Source organism: Netta rufina, assembly GCF_964035555.1.
Source record: "Netta rufina genome assembly, chromosome: W".
NCBI classification, from domain to species: domain Eukaryota; kingdom Metazoa; phylum Chordata; class Aves; order Anseriformes; family Anatidae; genus Netta; species Netta rufina.
In genome coordinates, this window is record NC_140139.1 from 12,986,789 (window position 1) to 13,007,972 (window position 21,184).

At 43.9% G+C, this 21,184-nt stretch overlaps 1 protein-coding gene and 1 pseudogene across 13 annotated transcripts in view; both read left to right on the forward strand.

The window, feature by feature from the left end:
* LOC311220859 (very low-density lipoprotein receptor-like) overlaps positions 1-21,184 on the forward strand; it is a 305,676-nt pseudogene that overhangs the window by 68,661 nt on the left and 215,831 nt on the right. The gene's annotated exons all lie outside the window — the stretch shown is intronic.
* LOC311220824 (vasculin-like) overlaps positions 1-21,184 on the forward strand; it is a 64,817-nt gene that overhangs the window by 17,442 nt on the left and 26,191 nt on the right. For 9 of the 12 annotated variants that reach the window (XR_014619272.1, XR_014619273.1, XR_014619274.1 and 6 more), the window contains 4 exons: positions 9,195-9,307; positions 16,836-16,959; positions 17,442-17,665; positions 18,859-18,925. Coding sequence is in view for 9 of the 12 variants with exons in the window: in XM_084304450.1 (XP_084160576.1) it covers positions 9,245-9,307; positions 16,836-16,959; positions 17,442-17,665; positions 18,859-18,925 (478 nt within the window). In the remaining 3 variants the exon portion in view is untranslated. Of the gene's footprint in view, positions 1-9,194; positions 9,308-10,740; positions 10,879-16,655; positions 16,678-16,835; positions 16,960-17,441; positions 17,666-18,858; positions 18,926-21,184 lie in introns of those variants that run through there. The other 3 variants (XM_084304443.1, XM_084304444.1, XM_084304445.1) reach the window with 3 other exon arrangements.

The following is a 21,184-nucleotide window of genomic DNA, read 5'->3' on the forward strand; positions in this document are numbered from 1 at the left end:
CCAGCCAAAACCAGGGCATTATTGAAATCCTTCAGGAGTGAAGGAGGGTGAAATCTGTAACTGACAGTTCTGGTGGCAGGAGTCCTTTTTCTTTTTTCCTCCTGGTGAGTGGGGGGGGGGGTGGTAAGATTTTTATATATTCAAGAAAATGCAGAAGTCTTATTAAAAAGCCACCTAGCATTTTCAGAATGGAGGAAAAGGAGGAAAATTTTCGGGGGGGGGGGGGGGTTTAGTCTTGTCGTGGTTTAACCCGGCTGGCAGCTAAACACCACGCAGCCGTTCGCTCACCCTCACCCTCCCTCTCTGGGACGGGGGAGAGAAATGGAAAGTGAAGCCCGTGAGTTGAGATAAAGACAGTTTAATAAGACAGGAAAATAATAATAACAAAAGTAATAATAATAATAATACAATGGTGATAATAGGAAAATAATAATAATAATATGTACAAACAAGTGATGCACAATGCAATTGCTCACCACCCGCTGACCGATGCCCAGCCTAACCGAGCAGTCCGGCCCCCTCCCCCCGGCTAGCCACCCCTATATATTGTTTAGCATGACGTCAGATGGTATGGAATACCCCTTTGGCTAGTTTGGGTCACCTGTCCTGGGTCTGTCCCCTCCCAGCTCTTACTGCACCCCCAGCCTGCCTGTTGGCAGGACAGAGCAAAAGGCTGAGATGTCCTTGGCTTGGTATAAGCACTGCTCTGCAACAATTAAAACATCGGGGTGTTATCAGCACTCTTCTCATCCTAAGCCAAAACACAGCATTCCACCAGCTACTAGGAAGAAAATTAATTCTGTTCTATCTGAAACTTCTGTTCTAACTGAAACCAGGACAAGTCTCATGGTCACCACCTAAGGGAAAAATGACTTAATTGCAATGTTATATTTGTGTGCATGTATTTGTGTAGTTAAACAGTTTCATGTATAACAATTCTTAATTTCTGGCATTTAAGCATAGTAGGAATTGACAGATTTGAATATTTGAAGTCTTAAAGTTGTTCCAGAATCCTGTTCTTCTGATCTTCAAAACCCCATTTCCAGCTGTGTTTTTTTTTTAATTATTTTTTTTTTTTATTGTCATTTTGTGGTGTTTTGGATTAAAACACCTCTTTTCTCAGTGGAATTTACTCCTTCAGATGTTTATGACCAATGGTTAAATATATCTTAGTTCCTCATTTTGTGAGGCAAAGCAAGCAGGGAAGTTTTCTTAGAGGCTTCTTTTGTCCATGATGACTGAAGTAGTTTGCTATTGCCCTTGGAAAAATTTTGAATTGATGACGGTATTCCAAATGTGGCCTTACTTGTATTTTGTTTTGTGATGATATAAAAAAGAAAATGTTCAGGGAAGAACGACTGTGCTGTTTAACGTTTGTTTGTTTGTTTTTAATTAATTTGGTAAGCCCAAGCTAAAGATAGTTGTTTTAGTTCCATCTTTTTGTTGTGTTTTTTTTTTTTTGGTAATGTGGAGTTCTGGGAGTTGACTCTAGATGATGTTTTTCTTAGCCTTTTCACAGAAGTCTTGACTTCTGATTCATGCGGTTGCTTTCAATTTCCCTTTTCTCAACACGTTACTACTCTTTCTAAAACAGAGGCAAAATATATTAAGCTTTCCTGAATACTGTTGTGCTAAGACAACTTTGTTTTAAAAGTCTCCAGCTACTTTAAAACTGATGAAAAATACTTTGTCACAAAAGGACCCTATCAACTCCATCATGAAAAAAAAAAAGACAAACTGACCTTTTTGATTGTTTGATTATACGGTGTAGTGTTCTCGCTTCAGCTGCTAATGTGGCTCAAAGTGGGTGACTTATCTTTACGAGATCAAATCTCTTCACTGTACAGTGTTTGGAACTAGCTGTTCATTTTTACTTGGTGTTCGCTGCCTTATTGATGTTCAGACCTCACAAAACAATAGAATTAAATTTTCAGTAATTAAATACTGGAATAATTTTTGCACGTTACCTGAAACAAAATTCTTTACAGGCTTCTTAGATGACCCTCAAGAAAAAAAAATGAATTAATTTTTTCTTTGCTGCAAGCTATTCTACTATCCACGTGCATAGCAAAACATACATTTTGTGAAGATTTTAATCTAAATCTATACCAATGGAAGGCTTTTTTATGAAGTCACTATGCAGAACTTGAATCAGACATCAGAAACTATTGCTACCGTGAGACTTAATCAGACTGCTAAAAATGTTCAGGAAACTGAAATGCATTTGAATGTTAATAGTAAGAGGATAGCAATATTTCAGTATCCTTTTATTGCCTTTTTAGAATTTTACAGCTCTGTTTCAGTGATGGGCAACCTAAGCCAAGTTAGCTTTCAGGATACTTTTACTAAAGGCAGGTATGTTTTGAGTTTGTGCTACTAAAGAACGATGAGTTCATCGTGACAAATTTTGGGCTTAATCTTTTGTTACCAAGACAGCTTCTGAAAACAGTAGAATCACCGTATTCAGATCTATGGAGCTTACCTCAATACATTTCTGATAGCCGTTTTTTAATGTTGGGAGTACAACTGTTTTATCATGGAATCATGGAATGGTTTAGGTTGGAAGGGACCTTAAAGATCATATAGTTCCACCCCCACCCCCACACCCCCATGAGCAGGGATGCATTCTACCACCTTCCGCTAGACCAGGTTGCTCAAAGCCCTGTCTAACCTGGCCTTGAACAATTCTAGGGATGGGGCATCCACAACTTCTCTGGGCAACCTGCTCCAGTGCCTCACCACCCTCTGAAGAATTTCTTCCTAATATCTAATCTAAATCTATCCTCTTAGTTTAAAGCCATTACTCCTTGTCCTATCGCTACATTCCCTGACAAGGAGTCCCTCCCCAGCTTTCCTGTAGGCCCGGTTTAGGTACTGGAAGGCTGCAATGAGAACTTCCTGGAGCTTTCTCTTCTCCAGGGAACAACCCCAACTCTCTCAGCCTGCCTTTCTAGGAGAGGTGCTCTCTGGTCATCATTTATCAATGTTAATGAACAGTGATTGATCTGGTGTGTCTCTTCTTAGGGGAACAGAGGGCCCTATTTGTCGGCCTGACCCTACCCGTAGGGAGGTCTGCTGCCTCCCTTTGGCCAGGGTCAGGGACGTTGCCAGGAAGCTTCCCAACCTGGTACGCCCCTCTGACTATTATCCTCTTTTGATAGTCCAGGCAGGTAGTGACGACATTGAAGAGAGAAGCCTGAAGGCTATCAAACGAGACTTTAGGGGGCTGGGAAAGTTAGTGGATGGAGCGGGAGTGCAGGTGGTGTATTTGTCCATCCCTACAGTGGCAGGGAGGGGTACAGAGAGGACACGGAAAGCCCACCTGTTAAACACGTGGCTCCGGGGCTGGTGCCAACGCAGAAATCTTGGGTTTTTCGACCATGGGGCACTTTACTCAGCACCTGGCCTGATGGCTGCAGACGGGTCCCTATCTTTTAGGGGAAAAAGGATCCTGGGCCAGGAGCTGGCAGGGCTCATTGAGAGGGCTTTAAACTAGGTAAGAAGGGGGATGGGGCTGAAGCAAGGATTGTTGGGGCTGTGCCAGGGGGAACAATAGCAAGGTCGGGGGATAAGGCAATGACCCAGATGAAGTACATCTACACCAATGCACGCAGCATGGGTAACAAACAGGAGGAGCTGGAAGCCATCGTGCGGCAGGCAGGCTACAACTTGGTTGCCATCACTGAGACGTGGTGGGACCACTCTCATGACTGGAGTGCTGCAATGACTGCCTATAAGCTCTTCAGAAGGGACAGGCAGCATAGAAGGGGTGGTGGTGTGGCTCTCTATATTAGAGAGTCTTTCGAGGTTGTAGAACTCGAGGCTGGGAATGACAAGGTCGAGTCCGTTTGGGTTAGGATCGGCGGGAAGGCCAACAAGCCTAGCGTCCTGGTCGGGGTCTGTTATAGACCGCCGAACCAGGATGAGGAGACGGATGAGGAGTTCTACAGGCAGCTGACAGAACTTGCGAAATCTTCAGCGCTTGTTCTCGTGGGGGACTTCAACTTCCCTGACATATCCTGGAAGCACAACACAGCCCAGAGAAAGCAGTCTAGGAGGTTTCTGGAGAGTGTGGAAGATAGCTTCCTGATGCAGCTGGTTAGTGAGCCTCCCAGGGGTGGTGTCCCGCTAGACCTTCTCTTCACAAACAGAGAAGGGCTGGTGGGAGATGTGGTGGTTGGAAACTGTCTTGGGCAGAGTGACCACGAAATGGTGGAGTTCTCTATTCTTGGCGAGGCCAGGAAGGGGCCCAGTAAAACCGCTGTATTGGACTTCCGGAGGGCTGACTTTGTGCTGCTGAGGGCATGGGTTGGTAGAGTCCCTTGGGAGGCGGTTCTGAAGGGCAGAGGAGTCCAGGAAGGCTGGGCACTCTTCAAGAGGGAAGTCTTAATGGCGCAGGAACGGTCTGTCCCCACGTGCCCAAAGATGAGCCGGAGTGGAAGAAGACCAGCCTGGCTGAACAGAGAATTGTGGCTTGAGCTTAGGAGAAAAAAGAGGGTTTATAATCTTTGGAAAAAAGGGCGGGCCACCGAGGAGGACTATAAGGATGTTGTGAGGCTGTGCAGTTACAAAATAAGAAAGGCCAAAGCTCATCTGGAGCTCAATCTGGCTACTGTCGTTAAAGATAACAAAAAATGTTTTTATAAATACATCAACACAAAACGGAGGACTAAGGAGAATCTCCATCCTTTACTGGATGCGGGGGGAAACTTAGTTACAAGAGATGAGGAAAAGGCGGAGGTGCTTAATGCCTTCTTTGCCTCAGTCTTTAGCGGCAATACCGGTTGTTCTCTGGATACCCAGTACCCTGAGCTGGTGGAAGGGGATGGGGAGCAGGATGTGGCCCTCACTATCCACGAAGAACTGGTTGGTGACCTGGTACAGCACTTGGATGTGCACAAGTCAATGTGGCCGGATGGGATCCACCCAAGGGTACTGAGAGAACTGGTGGAGGAGCTGGCCAAGCCGCTTTCCATCGTTTATCAGCAGTCCTGGCTATCGGGGGAGGTCCCAGTTGACTGGCGGCTAGCAAATGTGACGCCCATCTACAAGAAGGGCCAGAGGGCAGACCCGGGAAACTACAGGCCTGTCAGTTTGACCTCAGTGCCAGGGAAGCTCATGGAGCAGATCCTCTTGAGAGTCATCACGCAGCACTTGGAGGGCAAGCAGGCGATCAGGCTCAGTCAGCATGGGTTTATGAAAGGCAGGTCTTGCTTGACGAACCTGATCTCCTTCTATGACAGAGTGACACACTTAGTGAATGAGGGAAAGGCTGTGGATGTGGTCTACCTTGACTTCAGCAAAGCTTTTGACACCATTCCGCACAGCATTCTCCTCAAGAAACTGGCTGCTCGTGGCTTGGACTGGCGCACGCTTCGTTGGGTTAGAAACTGGCTGGATAGCCAGGCCCAAAGAGTCGTGGTGAATGGAGCCAAGTCCAGTTGGAGGCCAGTCACTAGTGGCGTCCCCCAGGGCTCGGTGCTGGGGCCGGTCCTCTTTAATATCTTCATCGATGATCTGGATGAGGGCATCGAGTGCACCCTCAGTAAGTTTGCAGATGACACCAAGTTAGGTGCGTGTGTCGATCTGCATGAGGGTAGGAAGGCTCTGCAGGAGGATCTGGATAGGCTGCACCGATGGGCTGAGGTCAACTGCATGAAGTTTAACAAGGCCAAGTGCCGGGTCCTCCACCTGGGGCGCAATAACCCCAATCAGAGCTACAGGCTGAGAGAGGAATGGTTAGAAAGCTGCCTGGCAGAGAAGGACCTGGGAGTGATGGTTGATAGTCGGCTGAATATGAGCCAGCAGTGTGCTCAAGTGGCCAAGAAGGCCAACAGCATCCTGGCTTGCATAAGAAACAGTGTGACCAGCAGGGCTAGGGAGGTGATTGTCCCCCTGTACTCGGCTCTGGTGAGGCCACACCTCGAGGACTGTGTTCAGTTTTGGGCCCCTTGCTACAAGAAGGACATCGAGGTGCTTGAGCGGGTCTAGAGAAGGGCAACGAAGCTGGTGAGGGGCCTGGAGAACAAGTCCTACGAGGAGCGGCTGAGGGAGCTGGGCTTGTTCAGCCTGGAGAAAAGGAGGCTCAGGGGCGACCTTATTGCTCTCTACAGATACCTTAAGGGAGGCTGTTTAGAGGTGTGGGTTGGTCTTTTCTCCCTCGTGCCTGGTGACAGGACGAGGGCGAATGGGCTTAGGTTGCGCCAGGGGAGTTTTAGGTTGGATCTTAGGAAGAACTTCTTTACCGAAAGGGTTGTTAAACATTGGAACAGGCTGCCCAGGGAAGTGGTGGAGTCACCATCCCTGGAAGTCTTTAAAAGACGTTTAGATGTAGAGCTTAGGGATATGGTTTAGTGGGGACTGTTAGTGTTAGGTCAGAGGTTGGACTCGATGATCTTGAGGTCTCTTCCAACCTAGAAATTCTGTGATTCTGTGATTCTGTGTATATATAAGAGAAGGCTTGCTAGGAGACGAGTTCTTCATGGTCTGTCATTATAACTAAATCACTCTTGTTAATGGCACTCTTGTTAATGGGCGCATACTACTTATTTTCATTTTATCCAAATACTTAAGGTGTGAATTTTTAGTTAAATGTGGGACAGTCCTGTATTTCTCAAAGGCAGAAATGTTCTTCTGAGATGCTTATCAGCGCTACCTATTTGCCTTAGGCTCATCAGTCTTTGCAAAGGTAACTGTTTGATGTCAAGCTGGAAGGACATATCAAGTGAACTAAATAGGTCTCTTCATTTTTTTTATTAATATCTGCAATAATGAAATAGAGCATACTTATTAAATATGTAGGTAGTACAAATCTGAATAGAGGTTGCAGTCGCTTTGGGGGGTACAGAATGCAGAAATGTCTCTGACTGCTGGGGATAGATGAAATAAGTGACTTGAATAGCAGGGGAAGAAACAAAAATGGTCAGATCTTGTAGAAGAAATCTTTGAAACGATGTAAGAGCAATTCAGTGCTGGAACGTGTTGCAGAAGAAAGTGGTAGTCTAACTTGTTGTTGTAACTTAATTTGAAATCAGCCAAAAATCAAACTGATGTTTGGCAACCAAACTGACTGTAAATGGTTTAGGCATAGCAAATCTTGCCTGAGGTGATGGTAGTCTTGCTGGCCTTCCGCTCTCACTTGGCGACCTGTTTTCAGTTTGCCAAAAATATTTTCCTGGGGATGAAGAGTACTCTAGTGTTGATACTTGTAATGAAGCAGAGCTCATACTTGTAATGAAAACATTTTCTGTATTAAAATACATTCTAAGGCAAGCTTGTTGGCAACATCAGAAAGGTAGCAACTAAGAATATTTATGGAGCCTGGTAAAACATGGGGTTGGTAACTTAAAGCTGGATAGGCTGTATATTCTAAAATGTGGTTTAAAGAAAAGCTAACCAATCAGGTGGATGATTAGTTGCGTGGCACTAGCCACGCTCAGGGTTTTGGGTTCTACAATCTCAGGTGCACTTTTGACCAGCCATGTTGGCACTGGATGGTGCACACTTGACCAGGTGGTGCAAGAGCATTCTGGGTAGCAAGTTGGCAGGATTTATTTGAACTAGATTTAGCGGAGGAAGGAATGTACTTCTTACAGAAAAGAACCAGGGACTGCTGAAACTTTAGGAAGCAACAGGGGAAATAGTTGTGAGTTGCCACAAAGGAAGGAGGAATTGTCACAAATTGTCACAAAGAAACTGTCAGAAATAGGAGGGCTCCTATAAAAAGACCTGGTGGATGAGATACCCTGGAACACTGTCCTTAGCTCTGTTCATCTCCTTTGTCCCTGGCAACTCTTTAAGGATGTTTTTCTTAGAGTGCAAGAACTCTCCACCCCCCTGTGTAAGAAAGCAAGCAAGCAGGGAGGGCAGGAAACTGGGATGGCTGTGCAAGGACCTGCTGGTCAAACTGAGGCGCAAGAAGGAAATGCACAGGCAGTGGAAGCAGGGGCATATGGCATGGGAAGAGTACAGGGATGCTGCCTAGACGTGCAGGGATAGGATCAGGAAAGCTAAAATGAAAGAAAAAACAAACAAAAAACCAGCTTTAGTATGAATTCATGGCATAAAAAAAAGAAGCAGCAACTCAACTAAGTAGTGCAGTTTAATACTTACAAATTTGCTAAACTTCTTTTTAATTGTTGAAATTTCTCTTGCTGGAAGTCTGCAGTAGCCCAATTCAGGCCAAAATGCAATAATATCAGTTACCTAGTTCAGATTCCACAGTGCTTGTTAAAACTTATCAAATTACAGCAGTTTTAGATTAAAGTGACCCACGTCTGTGTTCACTAACAGATTTGCACTCTGTTGTGCATAGGATGGAATACGTTTATTTGCTTTTCCCTATAGCATGCGCTTGGATGTTAATTATGTTTTCACTACATGAATTTCTAATAACGTGTATATCATACTTAAATATTTTTGAGTCATTGATAATTTTGCGGTATCCAGCCATAGAGCATGATTCCCTTATAATTCAGGTAGTGTTTCATCCATTTATTTCCTTTCAGTGCTATTGTTCAGCTTTAAGCAATAGTTTATATTACCTTGCATTCTCTTGTTTACTGAGAAATGTTTCTCTGCCTGTGGGGAGAACAAGGGGTAGAAAAAGTACTCTCGGGTTTTGCCTTAAGCCATTACCTTCTCTTGCCCATGTTCAAACTAGTGAATTTTACTGGATTTTGGCAGTATTTCTGGATATTCAGGTTCTGTTTCCATTCAATCGAGAGGAAAGTACGGCGTTCTTGGCATCTAGTTTTCTCATGAGGAATCTTAATGTGGCCTCTGAGATTAACTTTCAGGGGCTAATTTGGGAAATCAGCTTCTTCTAAGAAGCTAGTGAAATAGCTTCTATAATCCATTCTAGACAGTATCAGAAAATATTTCAATGAGATAATTTTGCCACAGCTTTCTGATCAGACGTCACGCAAGATGCTTCATCCAATTTGCAGGAGGAAATAAAGGAATGAATATTAGTTCTAATTTTATGATCTTTTTGAAATATTTGATTAATGTGACACTTTGGTAATAAAAGGACAAATGTGACGCTGTAATGAGATAAGGCTAGCAAGATTACAAATCATATCTGTTTGAGACAACAATACCAGACAACAGAAAGGAGGTAGTGATTATACCACAAGCATAATGTTCTTGAAATGAGTAGTTCTTAGATGTTTATCTTGTTTTTCCAATTACAGGGACTTGCCATGGAGTGCTGAAGCCTTGTCTCATTGATTCAGAGACCTAAATGGCGCAGCATGACTTTGCTCCAGCCTGGCTTAATTTTCCTACTCCACCATCATCAACAAAGGTATGTTTTTGCTGTTCTGATCAGGCAGCTTCAATATTAAAGAAGTCTAAATGTCATAACATCAATCATAATAAAAATAATAATAAAACATAATAAATATGGGAAGGGTGATAACAGATGATATATATCAAGTCTTGCTGTCATGATTTAAATAGTTGAACCTTGGTTCTCAAGCTCATATCTCTAGTAGGGGGTTTCTGCTTGAGCACCTGAGTTCAAGGAAAGAACAATGCGGACACATTGCCAGAGCTGTTGTTAGATTAAAATTTCCTTCATCAGTAGCTCAAAATGAATTATTGTATTGCTGGAAAAACTGAGAGATATGTGCTTGATGTTCTTGCTTCTGATTTTGCTTTGTCCTATACATTTTAGAGAATGTTTTTTCTTATTCCATCATCCAAGTGAATAAAAAAATGCTTCTGAAAATAGACCTTCTGAAATGTCTCATCAGTTACTGGTGGTAGTGTGTGGTGCTTTCAAATAGTTTAAAATAGTTACTTATGCATCTGCACACACATGCATGCATGCACTTTTTTATTCAGGTCATTGAATATTTTTATTGCTCTATTTATCTTCTACGCTGAACTAGCTAGGTTGTTTATTGTAGTCTATCAGCAACTGTCAGTTGCTATTACAGGAATGTTAGGCTCATCTGTACCTGAGACCTGTATGTTTTTAATCTGCTTGATTTCTGAGATATTCAACTCTTTGATCTGCTTTTTCTAATTTAATACACTTTCAGTAGGAAAAGTAATTAGAGCTTATTTTAATGTAGCGTCCCAATTATAAAACGATTTTATCTGTGTGTTTCATGAATCTGCTGGAAGGGACTTACCTGCATACTTAAAATGCCAGTACAGCATGATAAAAGCAAGTTCCAGCATTGCCCAAGTACTATTCAAATATATCTGAGGTGTGAGTTTTTTTTGATGCCTCCTTCATGAATTGTGCAAAGCTTCATTTCAAACATCTGTCTTCCATGAATCTTTACCTGAAGGAATTTAGATAAGCTTTCATTTCTTCCAAAAGCTTTGTAGTTGCATGCTTTCTCTGTTACAGTCCTTGTGCTTCATTGTCTGTATTGCAGCTTATTTCCTCGTGTTACCTCTTCCTTTAGTGATGAGCATTTTGTGATACACAGCCCGTTTGGATGTTAAGCACTTAGTCTTTTTGGTCCTACCCATGTGTAGTAATTCCTAATTTACGTCATAAGGCTTGTTCTGTCCTTCCTTCACAATAAAGATCTCAAATGTCGTAGCCCCCTGCGTGCCCCCCCCCCCCCCAACACTTCCTAGAATAGGTGTTTGTTTCTGCTTCCCATATCTGAACAAGGCAGCTGAAGAAAAGAGCCAGATAAGAGGGATGGAGATGGAGAAAGAAGGGAAGGCATCTCATGTTTCATGCAGAATGGGGCTGGGATGAAGCTGTGGTATCAACAACATCTAGATTGGAAAAGGAGAAACTGAACTCTGACCCGTTTCCCTGAAGAGGCCCCTTTATGAACCGTATCTTCAGGAGTTTGGCTCCCTCTCAGTGCCGCGTAGCTGAGGCTTTCCCTCATGTAGGTAAAGGTCAGTATTAGAAAAACCTGATACAAGGAATCTGGGAATGTAAATGAACTCTCATAATGTGACTGAAATGAATTACATCTAGATTAAAATTCAATTCACCTATTGCTCCTGGTTTCCTTTTAAGGTGAAGCTTTTGATAAATAAGTGATAGGGAGGTGATATAAAGCTGGGTAGCCACTGCTGGGCAGCTTTAGTTGAGGTCTGGAACTATGTTGTGGTTTAACCCAGCAGGCAGTTAAGTTTCCCCCCCCCAGTGGGATGGGGGAGAGAATCAGGAAGAAAAAGTAAAAGCTCATGGGTTGAGATACAGTTTAATAGGACAGGAAAGGAAGAGAAAACTGAAGTTCAACAAGGCCAAGTGCTGGGTCCTGCACTTGGGGCGCAACAACCCTAAGCAGTGCTACAGGCTAGGAGATGAGTGGTTAGAAAGCTGCCTGGCAGAGAAGGACCTGGGAGTATTGGTTGATAGTCAGCTGAATATGAGCCAGCAGTGTGCTCAGGTGGCCAAGAAGGCCAAACAGCATCCTTGCTTGTATCAGAAACGGTGTGGCCAGCAGGTCTAGGGAAGTGATTGTCCCCCTGTATTCAGCTCTGGTGAGGCCACACCTCGAGTACTGTGTTCAGTTTTAGGCCCCTCGCTACAAGGACATGGAGGTGCTCGAGAGAGTCCAGAGAAGGGCGACGAAGCTGGTGAGGGGTCTGGAGAACAAGTCTTATGAGGAGTGGCTGAGGGAGCTGGGGTTGTTTAGCTTGGAGAAGAGGAGGCTCAGGGGTGATCTTATCATTCTTTATAGGTACCTTAAAGGAGGCTGTAGCAAGGTGGGGGTCGGTCTGTTCTCCCACATGCCTGGTGATAGGATGAGGGGAAATGGGCTAAAGTTGCACCAAGGGAGGTTTAGTTTGGATGTTAGGAGAAACTTCTTTACTGAAAGGGTTGTTAGGCATTGGAATGGTCTGCCCAGGGAAGTGGTGGAGTCACCATCCCTGGAAGTCTTTAAAAGACATTTAGATGTAGAGCTTAGTGCTTAGCTGCCTGCCAGGTTAAACCACAATACAGTGGTATTACAGGAAGTAGCCCAGATTAATGAAGAATGAATCTTGATGGAACCAGAGAAGTGAAGTGGTGATGTTACCAGAACTGGCTTTAGCATGCAACATTCCAACACTACATACCATCTCTATCTAGTGGTCAGAAGGACCACTATGATGGAGGGAGCCTAAAATCAATCCCACTGTGGGCCCATGGGGCATGTAAGCGAATGGCTGGTTTAAAATGCAACAGAAGGGTAACTAGAACTTACAAAAGTTTCTAATGATTCTTTGGGGGTAGCAGTTCATTACTGAGGTCTAGATTAAGGCAGAATGCAATTTTTTATATATATATATAAATATTTATTTATTTATTTTATCCTAGTATTGCTGCTATCAGAATAGTGTTTTGCCTTTTCCGTCTCAACTCAGAATGTGTAAGAATAGGAACTGGTATATTATGGATCATGATTTGTTATGTGTTTGCAAGTATTATATGAATAAGCCATTACTGCTGTCTTTTAGGGGGTAGACAGAGGAGTGGGAGGGGGAGGGTTTTTCTCAGGAATAAGCTTCAGGCAGCAAAATCAATACTTTTGTGTAGTGAAGCTAATACTCCCAAGAACTGCTAAACTTATTTTGCTTACATAGTACATTTTTCACATAGCTACAAAAGCAAAAATGCCCAGCTATTATGGCACTAGGGAATGTTTGATTTCTTGCACATATGCAATACAGAGGGCTCAGTGCACAGTAAGTCTGGTGCTGGAGGGAAGGGGAAACTTTTTGCTGTTATTGGGAGATGCGTGGCGCGTAGAACAGTAAGACAGCATTATTTTTGCAGAAAGAAAAGTTATTCTTGAAATTTTAAGGTGTAGTAGCGAAAGAAATGTATTTCCTACTGGTATATTAAAGATTTACTTTAAAAATTCTATAATCCCTACTTATAAGTTGATAACTTGAAGGATATTTGTGAATCTATACTTTTGACTGTTGTTGAGGGATTTCTTGAAACAGCAAAAATCCCATGGCTTGCTGTAGCTGAGCAAACCAAGCTACCAGGGCAACTATGAGAAGTTCCCATGACAGTGTTCCCACATCGCCCCATTGATGAATTCAGAAAAATATTGTTACCGGTAGCTGGCTTCAAGGACAAGGTCTATGTGACTGCTAATCACAAGGGGGTTGTTTTCTTGCAGGTGGGGTTGTTTTCTTGTAGTTGTTTGTCTGAGTGCTTTTGACCAATAATCTTGTGTGAAACACTGTCCTCCCCTGTTAAGTTCACTATAAAAGTTAGGCTATTCAGGCAATAAAATGGAGCATGATCTGACTCTACTGGTGTCTGTCGTGCTTTCGGCCGTGCTTCCTGCAACATATGGCGCCCGAACAGGCTGAGACCCGCACAGGCTGAGACCCGAACAGGCAGAGGGATCGCAGCGGCGCCAGGACACTGGAGCGGCGCCGGGAGACCTGAGGCACATGGAAAGCCTACCACCGCACGGAGAGAGCATTGACTGACGCTGCAGGGCTACGGCCAACTACGACAGACACGGACAGACCTGGCGGACGCCGGAACACCTGAGAGACGTTGAAACACTCTACACACCGACCTGAACAACGGCCTTGCGGTGAGACACGGGAAACGGAGTCGCGGAGGGACGCGGGAAACGGAGCTGCGCAGGGACGCGGGAAATTGAAGTAATCGCGGTGCGACGCGGGACATCCGAGATCGAGTTGCTATGGGAGACCAGAGGCGTCAGTGGACAACGGCAGCCGACCCTCACCGTGTGGCGAGTCGGCACATAGCAGAGGGGCGGAGATCAGGACCTTGCAGACTGTCTGACGTAACCATGGAAGCAGCGGCGGCTGTGCTGCTTCTCTCTGGCATTCTTTTTATAAGAGGTTTATCTTGCAATGCAAAAAAGACTATTCGTCCCCAGATCGGTGTTATAACTACATTTCTGGATAAGATTCCGTAGGGTTGCCACATTCTACGGATTACTAATGACGACTTAGCTCTATTGCGGGGCAAGAGTGCAGAGACGCAGATTACACTGCCAAATGACCACCGGCAGGCTCTTTCACAAACTGCTTCTAAGGTTGCAGCTGGCACTGCCTGCAGCCATATAGCAGACGTTACACTCTCTTTCCTAACTAGTAATCATGCGTCTCATCCATTTGTGGTGAATGGTCAGTGGCAAAAAGAAAAGGGGGAGAGTAAGGGGCGACAAAGACAGAAACGGTACCAGGAGGATGCCACTGACACTAATAGCACGGGTAATAGGATTAGTATAAGTGACACAGGTGCAGGGCAGCGGCAGGCGCTGCCGCGCTGTGGGGAACTCTGCCTGCTGCTCGCCCTCACCTGCCTGTGCACTGCTGCTGACGGTGCTAGAGCAAAATGTGAAGACTGCTGAGATGGCAGTGATGAGAGTGCTTGTGTGAAGAAGACGTGTGCTGAATCTGACTTTGTGTGCAACAGTGGTCAGTGTGTGCCAAACAGATGGCAGTGTGATGGGGATCCGGACTGTGAAAATGGGTCTGATGAGAGTGCTGATCTGTGTCATATGAGAACATGCCGGGTAAATGAAATTAGCTGTGGTCCTCAGTCCAACCCAGTGTATCCAAGTGTCCTGGAAATGTGATGGTGAAAAAGACTGTGACAGAGATCCTGATTGCAAGGATGGAAGTGATGAAATCAACTGCCCTTCTCGGACCTGCAGGCCAGACCAGTTGAGATGTGAAGATGGGAACTGTGTCCATGGGAGTAGGCAGTGCAGTGGTGTGAGAGACTGTCTGGATGGCACTGATGAAGCAAACTGTAACAATGTTATTCAGTGCTCTGGACCTGGCAAATTCAAGTGCAGAAGTGGAGAATGCATAGATATCAATAAAGTGTGTAACCAGCAGAGAGACTGCAAGGACTGGGGTGATGAGCCCCTGAAGGAATGCAACATAAATGAATGTGACTGTCCAGCTGGGTTTGAGTTTGTAGACAAGAGAAACTGTGGAGATAATGATGAATGCCAAAACCCTGGTATCTGTAGTCAAATCTGTATCAACCTGAAAGGTGGCTACAAATGTGAATGTAGCCGTGGCTATCAGATGAATCCTGCTACAAGAACCTGGAAAGGGCCATACGGGTACAGAAATACAAATAACATCCATGATTACAATGACACTGCTAAGCCGGGTTTAGGGGCTTATGGCTTGGAGACAAGGGGTAATAACTACAGTGTTTGGAACAATTGTACAGCTTTGGCCTTACCTCCTGATGTTTTTCTGATTTGTGGGGATAGGACCTGGCAAGGTATCTCTGCAAATGCTATCAGATGTCCATGTTACTTAGATAAACTCATTGTATTTGCTCCTAGCTTGTTACAGTTGCGTGAGATCACCAGACATAAATGGGCATTGCTCGCACCAGATTGCAATGATAATGTTGAATTGTGTGGGGTTGCAGCTAGAGCGGCATTGGCAATTTTAGTGCCTGGAGTGGCACCTCCGGCCGCACGTAACAACTTAGAAAAATTGGTATGCTGGGCCGAGAAGCAAGCCTATGCCACGACAGAGATACTTGAGGAGATGTTACCAGATCAAAATAGTCTGCGACATCTGCTTTTACAGGATCAAGCTGCTATTGACTACTTGCTTTTGGCTCAAAGGAATGGGTGTGAGGACTTTAAGGGAATGTACTGTTTAAACCTTTCTGATCATAATGAGTCAATTCACAAATCCATTACTTTCCTGAAAGAGCACATGAGAAAGATTCAATATGGTATCAATCCTTTCAATCAATGGTTCACTGATTTGTTTGAAACAATGCATAGATGGTTACTGGGATTAGTCAAAGAGGGATTAAGGATTCTGTTTGCTGTGGTGTCAATCATCATTGCATGTGGTATTGTGATAAACGTGGTTAAAGGGTTACTTGCAAAAATGTTATATTGGGTGTGGTTTGCTCAAAAAAAGGAAAAAAAAAAAAAAAAAAAAAGGGGGAATTGTTGAGGGATTTCTTGAAACAGCAAAAATCCCATGGCTTGCTGTAGCTGAGCAAACCAAGCTACCAGGGCAACTATGAGAAGTTCCCATGACAGTGTTCCCACATCGCCCCATTGATGAATTCAGAAAAATATTGTTACCGGTAGCTGGCTTCAAGGACAAGGTCTATGTGACTGCTAATCACAAGGGGGTTGTTTTCTTGCAGGTGGGGTTGTTTTCTTGTAGTTGTTTGTCTGAGTGCTTTTGACCAATAATCTTGTGTGAAACACTGTCCTCCCCTGTTAAGTTCACTATAAAAGTTAGGCTATTCAGGCAATAAAATGGAGCATGATCTGACTCTACTGGTGTCTGTCGTGCTTTTGGCCGTGCTTCCTGCAACAGACTGTTTTATTTGCATTTCTTAACTAGTTGAGTTTGCCTTATTGAAATTTAATTACAAGACTAATATAATAAACTGGGTCTTTTGGTACTGCTACTGTGATCAAAGCAACTCCTTGTTTTCTGTGCAATGCATGTGTGGTCTCTGACAACCCAAACTAAGATCCCAGATATTGAAATATCCTGCCTTCCAAATTATGTTCTTGTGTCCTTTCTTACTTTTTTTTTTTTTTTTCTCCCTCTGCTGCAACACGTGACACTTGTCTTCATTCTGCTGCCAAAGCAGAATAAACACTTGACTTTTTTACCTTGTGTCGCAAGCATGGTCCTCAACACTGTTTCGGTGTCCTGGAGTGGAAGACACAGCTTCCACTTCTGCTGGCATGAAAGGTGATGAACATGTGCATACTTGAGAGTTACTGTATTGTCTGTCAAAGTCATTTTTAAAATGGCTCAAATATACCATGAGTAATGCATGTTACGGTTCTGATAATTCAGTTTTGTTATTAATCAGATATCTCGGGTCTACTACTTTTGCTCCTTTATAGTCATCACTGAACTTTGAGAGACATTCTGAAAACATTTTGTGGACAGAGAATCATTATGAAGTAAATCGCAGAAGACGCAACTCCTCAGATGGGCTTGATTCTAATGTTGGACGACATTATGGAGGTATAATTTAGCTTTCATGGAATGCTTTTACATCACTGATGTGTAGCACTGGCTAGGAAAAAAAAAAAAAAAGATGATAATAGTTGTCCTATGCTAAATGTTGTGTTCTGTAGTGACATTAGAGGTGATGGAAAGATGGATCATCTGGGAGAGAATAATGTGATGAGTAAGGGTTAGCCAGAGTAATGCGATTCCAGGTGTATTTCTATCTTAACTCATTCTTATTCTTAATTTTCTAGCTAATGACATTTAAATGAGTAGCCAGGAAAAGGGGTTGAGTAGTCTTAATGTTGGACTACAATCCTCTTTCTCTAGAACTGTTTTATGAGATTCTTCCCTACTGCTTATATGAATAAGTTCACTATGCTATCACATCCCAGAGTACAGGGCTGCTTGCTTGACTCCTCTAACAATTTTGTAAAAGTAGAATGTTCTTCCAAAACTGTCTGTTATTACATTTCTTTAAAACTTAAAAATCTAAGGACATTTTGGAAGAAAAGAGAAGAATGGTTGGCGTTCACAAGGCAGAAATGGTACAGAAAATATAAACTATCGTGGGGGATACCATGGCGAAGGTTCCCGTGCTCATACCAGCCCTTCCCACTGTGGAAAAAGCCAAGGACTGCATGAAAACAATGTACCTGATAATGACACTGGGAAAAAGGAAGACAAGGAAGTACCTAAACAGTTTGAGGCTGAGGATTTTGTAAGTTAATTGTAATAAACGAGATTCTATTGTTTCTGCAAGTTCCATTTTGTCCATTACAAGCTACTTCATGAGATTTCACCAGTTACAGGTTATCGTGTAAGGGATCACCCTTAAGGGGGTGTTAGTTATTTGTCAGCTAACTTGTTTCTCTTTTCATCTCTGTTTTTATCATTGTATGTTTATTATTGTCACTTAAATGTTTAAGTGAAACTACAGTTGGGTTCTAAGTTGATTTTTTTATAGTATTTTGCCACAGTAAACTGTAGCACGTGTAATTGTGTAGAATTTAATACATACCTTACTGGAAATTTAAAGTACTAACAAAGTTATTCTGCCACTGGTCCTTTGAGGTTTCACGTTTCAACCTACAATTTTAGGATATAAGAGGAAGGATAAACTTCCTCTTTGAAGAACCACACATCACTTTTTTTTTTTTTTTTTTGGTTTGTTTTTGGCTTTCTTCAGATAGTTTATATAATGGTATTGACTGCTGCTTGAGATCACAGAATCACAAAATTGTAGGGGTTGGAAGGGACCTCAAACAATCATTGGGTCGAACCCCCCTGCCAAAGCAGGTTCCCTAGAGCAGGTTGCCCAGGTAGGTGTCCAGATGTGTCTCAAATATCTCCAGAGAAGGAGACTCCACAACCTCCCTGGGCAGCCTGTTTCAGTGCTCCATCACCCTCACCATGAAGAAGTTCTTTTGCATGTTGGTGCGGAACTTCCTGTGATCCGTTTTGTGGCCATTGCCCCTTGTCCTGTCCCCAGAAACCTCTGAAAAGAGGTTGGCCAAATCCCTTTGTCTCCCACACTTAAGGTATTTATAAACATTAATAAGATCCCCCTCTCGGTCTTCTTTGCTCAAGGCTGAGCAGACCCAGGTCTCTCAGCCTTTCCTCATAGGGGAGATGCTCCAGGCCCCCTATCATCTTTGTGGCCCTCAGCTGGACTCTTTCCAGGAGATCCCTGTCTTTTTTGTACTGGTGAGCCCAGAGATGTTTTATTGAAGAGAAGCAAGTGACCATTGGTATATTTGGGTTTGCAGAGGGCAGTTTCTAGTCTGTCTCCATTTAAAAGTCTTGGACAGCAGAGGTTATACTTCTGATATTGTTGTTGTTCTTTATTTCATTGGTCCTAGAATTCAAGACTCCTTTCATTTTGTTTTAAATAATGATAAACTTTCCTTTCAGCCATCTTTGAATCCTGAATATGAGAGGGAACCAAACCAGAATAAGTCTTTAGCTGCAGGTGTGTGGGGTGAGTATTGTTGATGTTCTTAAATATAAAAATATAGTATAGATTTGAAGTTGTTTTATTAGAAACATAATTTATTTTAGAATATTTCAAATATATAGATGGAAATTGAGGAAATTTCCTCAGTGTTATTACAATGTGAGTATCTCTTTATAAGAGAGGTAATGCTTCTATTTGAATATCAGTCTGGTCTGTAGATACAACCACTGCTAGGGTTCTTGTCCCAGAACAAGTATGTATCTTTTTGTAAAGATGTCAAGAATTTATCTACCAAGAGGAAATGTCACAAAGGTGGGTCACCTAAACGAGTGATGTGATTGCTAGTTGAAGACTTCATGAAAGAATGCTTCTGACTGATTAGAATAGTTAAAGAGCTGGGAGAAAAACCTAGCAGGGCTGGAAAGAGCAGGTTAGCTTGCAAAGACTTAAGGTCTCTTCCTGGAAGCAAATTTCCTGAGCTGATCTGTGTGTTGATGAATTACTTGTAACGAAGCCAACCCTGAGAGCGGGCATTGAACTGAACTGTAGTCTGGGATAACTTTCTCATCTCCACCTGATTAGTACTGTAAAATGATAGCCATATTTTTCTTGAAAGTGGGCTTTTGATACAGAATTGTTCACTAAGAATGTGGCAATAAGGTCTCCCCTGAGCCTCCTATTCTCCAGACTAAACAACCCCACTTTCCTCAGCCGCTCCTCCTAAGACTTGTGTTCCAGACCCTTCACCAGCTTCGTAGCCTTTCTCTAGGTATGCTCCAGGGTCTCCATGTCCTTTTCGTAGTGAGGGGCCCAAAACTAATCGTAGTACTCGAGGTACGGCCTCATCAGAGCAGTGTACAAGGGGATGATCACCTCCCTGGTCCTGCTGGTTACACTGTTCCTGATACAAGCCAGGATGCCATTAGCTTTCTGGGCCACCTGGGCACACTGCCGGCTCATGTTCAGGTGAGCACTGATCAATACCCCCAGATACTTTTCCTCTGCACAGCTTTCGAGTCACTCTGCCTTAAGCCTGTAGTGCTGCATAGGGTTGTTGTGACTGAAGTGCAGGACCCGGCACTTAGCCATGTTGAACCTCATCCCACTGGCCTCTGTCCATCAACCCAACCTGTCCGGGTCCCTCTGCAGGGCCTTCCTACCCTCCGGCAGATCGACACTTCCCCCCAACTTGGTGTCGTCTGCAAACTTACTGAGGGTACGCTCCACTCCCTCATCCAAATCATCAATAAAGATATTGAAGAGGATGGGCCCCTACACTGACCCCTGGGGAATAATCCAGCTGGTGACTGGTCGCCAGCTGGATTTCACTCCATTCACCACCACTCTCTGGGCCCAGCTGTCCAGCCAGTTTTTAACCCAGCACAGAGTGTACCTGTCCGAGCTATGGGCTGCCAGCTTCTCCAGGAGAATACTGTGGGAGATCGTGTCAAAGGCCTTGCTGAAGTCTAGGTAGACTACATCAACAGCCTTTCCCTCATCCACCAGGTGGGTCACCTGTTTATAGAAGGAGATGAGGTTGGTCAGGCAGGACTTGCCTTTCACGAACCCTTACTGACTGGGCCTGTTTCCCTGGTTGTCCCACATATGCTGTGTGATTGCATTCAAGATGACCTGCTCCATCATCTTTCCTGGCACCGAGGTCAAGCTGACAGGCCTGTGGTTCCTTGGTTCCTCCTTATGACCCTTCTTATAGATGGGCGTCACATTAGTGAGTCTTCAGCCATCTGGGACATCTCTGGATGACCATGACCGCTGATGATGGAAAGCAGCTTGGCAATTGCATCCGCCAGCTCCCTCAGCACCCTTGGGTGGATCCCCTCTGGCCCCATGGACTTGTGACAGTCCAGGTGTAGCAGCAGGTCTGTTTCCACCTGAACTTTGGGGGGGTGGTGTTCTTCTGCTCCCCGTCCCAGGCTTCCAGGTCGGGAGGCTGAGTACTCAGAAGATAAGTGGTCTGACTGTTAAAAACAGATGTAAAGAAGGCATTAAGAACCTCAACCTTTTCCTTATCCTCGATAGACACGTTCCCCCTGCGTCCAGTAAAAGATGGAGATTCTCCTTGGTCCTCTTCTTGCCTTTTTTAATATATTTGTAAAAACATTTTTTGTTTTCCTTAACCAGTGGCCAGGTTGAGCTCATGCTGGGCTTTAGCTTTTCAGATCTTCTCTCTGCATATGCTGGCAACTTCCTTGTACTCTCCCTGAGCTGCCTGTCTCTTCTTTCACCGGACATAAACTCTCTTTTTCTCCCAGATACTCAGCA